The sequence below is a fragment of the Sphaeroforma arctica genome (assembly GCF_001186125.1).
Source record: "Sphaeroforma arctica JP610 unplaced genomic scaffold supercont1.1673, whole genome shotgun sequence".
Taxonomy (NCBI): Eukaryota; class Ichthyosporea; order Ichthyophonida; genus Sphaeroforma; species Sphaeroforma arctica.
Window position 1 is genome coordinate 6,821 of NW_014038885.1, and position 5,452 is coordinate 12,272.

General features: G+C 42.1%; 2 protein-coding genes across 2 annotated transcripts in view; one reads left to right on the forward strand and one right to left on the reverse strand.

The window, feature by feature from the left end:
• SARC_11412 (hypothetical protein) overlaps nucleotides 1-926 on the forward strand; it is a 2,940-nt gene extending 2,014 nt beyond the window's left edge. The window contains exon 3 of the mRNA XM_014294504.1: nucleotides 593-926. Coding sequence (XP_014149979.1) covers nucleotides 593-613 — 21 coding nt within the window. The 3' untranslated portion in view covers nucleotides 614-926. The remainder of the gene's footprint in view (nucleotides 1-592) is intronic.
• A 696-nt stretch (nucleotides 927-1,622) lies between these two features.
• On the reverse strand, nucleotides 1,623-4,213 carry SARC_11414 (hypothetical protein). Its single transcript, XM_014294505.1, has one exon. It carries the CDS (start codon nucleotides 4,039-4,041, stop codon nucleotides 2,344-2,346), a length of 1,698 nt encoding a protein of 565 aa, XP_014149980.1. The 5' UTR covers nucleotides 4,042-4,213; the 3' UTR covers nucleotides 1,623-2,343.
• Between the last annotated feature and the right edge of the window lie 1,239 nt (nucleotides 4,214-5,452).

The window sequence follows — 5,452 nt, forward strand, 5'->3', positions numbered from 1 at the left end:
TAGTATATTAATATATATTATATATATACTATAATTATATTATTAGTAGTTAGTTAGTAAGTTAGTTAATTAGGTACTAATAGTAATTATTACTTTATATGATATATTGTATGTATGTATGTATGTATGTATGTATATATATATATATATGTGTGTGTGTGTGTGTGTGTTAGCCAGATACACACAAATATCTGTCTATATATGTACTGTAGCTTTGGTATATTTTTTGCCAACTGCTCGGCTCGGATATCATGAAGAATTCTGCTGTAGTATTGTTGCTTTGCTAAAATTCACAAATGGGCATATTTGTACATCTGTCAACGGCATCAGTGATTTCCAACTGAGTATTCGATCGAATTGGTTCAATAAACCGTAGTCGATAGCTTAGTACGATTCTTGCTTCAATAAACCTTGGTTGATAGTTTGGTACAAATCTTGCAATAAACCTTAGTCGATAGTTTGGAACAAATCTTGTTTCAATAAACCTTAGTCGATAGTTTGGTACAAATCTTGCTTCCGAACAGATAGTGATGTTCATCACACGTGGTGATCTCTTGAAATTTATCCCATTTCACACTATTTACAATTACAGAAAGTCGAAGCAGAGATGTGAACCAACTCATAGGGAGGCTACGTAGGTTATCCAGTCGAAACAGCGTATTGTAATGGTTAGTATGCGGCGAGTATGTAAATCGCATCCGAATTACTAACTGTAGTAAGGTATTCTATTGGATGTAAAAACCTACCATACTTTCAACAAGGTATGAAGAGCGATGCTAAATAGGCGGACGAGTATATCATGCTTCGTGTGTTCCATCGCTGGCAACGAGCAGAATTGGGGAAGGGAGTCTTTTCCCGAATATCATTCATGTTTTGCCAAGCCGTTTACCAAATAAATTTCACGATCTCCATTTGTAACCAAAACCAAAACTTCAAATTGGGCAATTTACTTCTTATCGAGACTGCAAACCGTCTCGTCTGCTTTTCTTCTGTATGTTATGAGATACAGACGACAATACTGCTTTGTTGTGGCCTTGACATTTTGTCACAATTTTAGAGGTGAGCAATGGTCATAGCGTCTGTCATTCATAGGTGGCTGTACGATTGCCCAGCCAGTAGAATCTCGAATGGTACATGGACTTCCATATGTGCAGTTATACTTTGTTCATTAGAGCCGGTAGTCACTAGATAGACATATTCTTTAGCCCTATATTAAATCCATCGCAGACAAATTAACCCCGTGGGCGGCGTCAAATTCGAGCAACACACTATATGCTAGTTGAATAGCGAATAAGCCCAAGTCTATGTAGAGAATCAGAAGGATATCAACGAATGACCCCGCGAGTTCGAGTACGTATGATAGACAGCTTCAGCGCCACTGACGAGGCTGTGTAGTGTATAGAGGAACCTCTGTGCACTAACCTACAACAAGCGGCTAGGTGCACGAGGGAATGTTTGATGCTTTTATGAGACTACCGGGTTATGCCATTGGGATGTCGATGCTGGAAATATTTCACAGACAGACACATGCATGTATGTATGGTGTGTGCACGTAACCATTTAGTCTGAAACGTAGTAATTGATGCTACAAGAGCCATCACTCAAGCACAGACTTTTGCATAACCGATATCAAGTTGTTGTCAAGAATTCTACATTCTGCTTCGGAGGCATAAATAAAGTAACAATTTATATTTACAGGATCTCAAACACAAGACATAAGCCCGCCTCCTAACGCGCGTGTAATATCTCTTGCACCACTGGACATTAGAAAACACCTACTTCCATCTTGTGTTTGGCATACAATCCTCAATCGCATCTTCTTTACCTCTAGCTTTGATATGATGGAGTCTAGAAATTCGGCACTGTGTACCGTATTGTGTGTACACAAAACACCCCCCCCTCTCTCTTTTTATGCTCATAAGCTGCACCCAAAACAGTGTCAATCCCAGATACATGCTTCGCGTATGGCGCAGTTCTACCTCTGCCGTACAAATTTGGCAACGCCATCTACTACGAGACTAAGCATCGTAAATGGCGCTGACTAATTTATACACTGAACAGTGGCAGATACGCTAAAGAGGCATCTATACAACTAGGTAGGTGACCTAATGCTCGCCAACTGTGAGCATTTCCGGTGATGCATCGCATATTCCGCGTTTCACGTTAAGCATAGTTACGCCCTAGAGAGGAATTGTAGGCTCACCATCGCACCTTTTAACCATATCATGCCAATCCATATATATACATGTGAACGCATCTATAAGTACCTGCATATGTTTGCGTATATACATATATTTGTACTCCCACATCTCGCTCTTCACGCTTCTCCACATACGGAGCCAACTACAGAACCCACGAGAAGGCCTGCTCCTGATTGCCGCTTGAGGGGTCCAACAGTAAGTTGCCACCCTGCATCCAAACCACGCGCCTGTGGTCTTTCGTAATCCGCGCGAACTTGTACGGGATCGGTTCATCATCCCCGTTGCACACTGTCAATACATACATGTTCGGGTTGTGCACTTGGCGTTGCATTACTGGAGCCATGGCTGGATCCCAGTCGCCCAAAGGCTCCTCCGAGCCCACCATCACCACATTCTCATCGTCCTCCACGTGGTGGCACTCTAGGGCAATTGTAGTTGATCCGGGTATCACGGATGCCTCAGACGTCATGTTCGTGTCCAGTGTATACATCGATCCAGTTGCACTCGTGTCGTTCAGGGACGTATCGGACATGCGAGTGACCTCCGTTGTTTCTGATGCTCTGTCCTTTTCGCCTTCGGTCTCGTCTTCGGTCTCGTCTACGTTAACACCCACAGCAACTTGCTCAACTGTGCCATCTGGACGTATCTGCGTGTACGTAGTGTTTGCCTCTGGCTTAGGACTGAGCTGGTTCAGTCGGTTTGAGGCTCGCTGCTGGTACAGTTCGTGGTGATGTGCAAGCGGTGATTCATTGCGCTGCATCGCCGACACTGGTGGCATGGGCTGGCGCATGCTCGTCGGGGACTCCGCCGGATGCGAGAACACAGGGCTGGGCGAGTACGTGGCACTGACAGGAATGCTGGCTACTGATCCCGAATAGTGGGATGTAGTGTTTCCTTGTGCGGCTTTAGCTGGCTGTGAATACACCATGGGATATACCTGCAGAGTAGGGATCGTTGGCGGGATGCTCTTCATCTGTGTACCGTTGGCTCCTTCGAGCTTGCGTTTATTTTTACGCTTCTGTCTGTTCTTGTGTAGGTACATACCCACCACACAGGCAATAACTGCCAGTAATACGATAATCCCCGCAGTCACGCCGAAGATCAGGCCAGTCGAGATTGTACCGTCATCGTTCCTGAGTTCTCCTTGGTTGGGCTGTTTTGTAGGCTCAGTTTGAGGATCACCCCCATCTGTTGTACTAGCTGGTGCGGTGTCAGTTGGGTTTGATGGAGAATCGGTTGCGCTTGCAACAGCCGAGGAAGATGTTGTGGATGGCTCAGGTGAAGGGTTGTATGCCTCGTATCTGCCTGTGGCCTCAGTGATCGTAGCTGTGAATGCGATATTCTCATACACTCCTTCAGGGTTCTGAGTGCATGTGTTACCCTCTACTGGATCACCATCAAGATTGAACGAATACCCACACACAATGGAATCTACGGCATCGCACTGACGTGGACAGATAGCCAGTCCGTGATTCACTGGTACTGGTATCGGCACGTCAGGTCCATCTACCTGCCATATCTGGCCTACTGCTCGAGGATCGCATACGTTTAGGAACAGAGCCGTAGAAGACTGCTGACTGGTTACTACGCAGCTGTACGGTCCATCACCAGCTACAATAAGGCCGTCGGTGGATACCTGAAACGATTGCATTGTCTGGGTCTTATCGCATGTTTCAAAACTGATAATGTTTCGCCCCATATCGGCTTGCCAACACTTGCCTTCATTGTTGGCTTGGCCTCCGCCTATTTGGTATTTGATAGGGTATAATGTAATGAGAGTGTTTTGAGCAGATACGCTCATGAATGAACCCAATAGGGCCAGAGCTACTGTTTGTCTCATGATTGGAATGCTGTCGAATGTAGGAATACTACTGTATGTGTATATTGTAGTATATGATGGTGTTGCGAATTTATACACACGAATCTACACAATTGCCGAGAATCTATTCAAGTATCACTTAACAGTTAACACATTACAAATCTCCTTACACTATAGCAGAATTGTATACACGGAACATCGACACGCTCTACTGTGTGCGTGTGTGTGATACGGCAGCTAGAGGTAATCCCCACTTTAGAATTTCGACAGTTGTTCATTGTGATATGAGGGGTACAATCTTTATTTTTTTCAAATCATAAAATTTGAACCACAAACAAAAGAACCTTACGTTTCTGATTGGGGGGTGACATATCACTATGCTGATATCCAATGAAATCATCATACAGTTATTTTTTCCAGGATTTTTGCCGAAAAAATACTTTCACTGTATGTCTGACTGTCTTCGTTGTAGGCGTGGGGCCGTTGACGCGTAGCTAGCTAGCTACAATATGTTTTCTAAAAGGCTATGACAATACATATGTTTGTGCAAAAATGTTTTAGTTCAGTAATTTATAAGTAAATTCAATAAATATATGTTAAATATTATGCAACAACAAGATACAGCATGCAAAGATACAGCATGCACACAGGCTAAATACAGAGAACTCATTAAATGCAGGATATAGTACATAGCTATGACAAACCATGTACCGTTGACAACTAGAGTCACACCACTAATTTATCAATCAGATAAAAACTCTATCCATCGACTATGATCAATCTCGCCCCTGTTGCAATCGAGAACCTCCATATATCTTGCGCTCTGTGCTGGTGGTGGTGATAAATGTAAATTACACCTGGTTAAATACAGTTCCACAGCACACGCTTATCTACCAACAATTATTTTAACAGAAGAGTAGTCTTGGTTAGATATTTGGTTCAATTAGAATAAAGTCAATGAACTATTCAAATAGCACGAAAAGCAAAAGCATCGCGTAGTCCACACGAGTGTACTCAAAAGTGCATGTGTTATCGAAGCAGTATATGATCATATATTTAAATGTTGAGTGTAGAGAAGATTGCGTTATCAGTCCAGATCATGACTATATATCCCTAGATGGTGGTAAATAACTCTGTTGTTTAACGAAGGTGATAATCAAACAAGTCAAATGCTTACCTAATACTTGCAAGTTCACGTTCCGCACTCGGAGGAAGTGTCAACATCATGCTTCAAATATTTTGTTGATGTATATCTATATCTATTTATATATATACCATATATATATATATATATGTGTGTGTGTGTGTGTGTGTGTGTGTGTGTGTGTGTGTAGTNTATNTATATNTATNTATATATATATACTATATATATATATNTATATATATAATNTATATATATTATATTATTAATTATNTATAATATTATATTATA

Excerpts from the sequence above, each read along its gene's own strand:
- SARC_11414 (XM_014294505.1), bottom strand. The coding sequence starts at position 4,041 with ATGAGACAAACAGTAGCTCTGGCCCTATTGGGTTCATTCATGAGCGTA.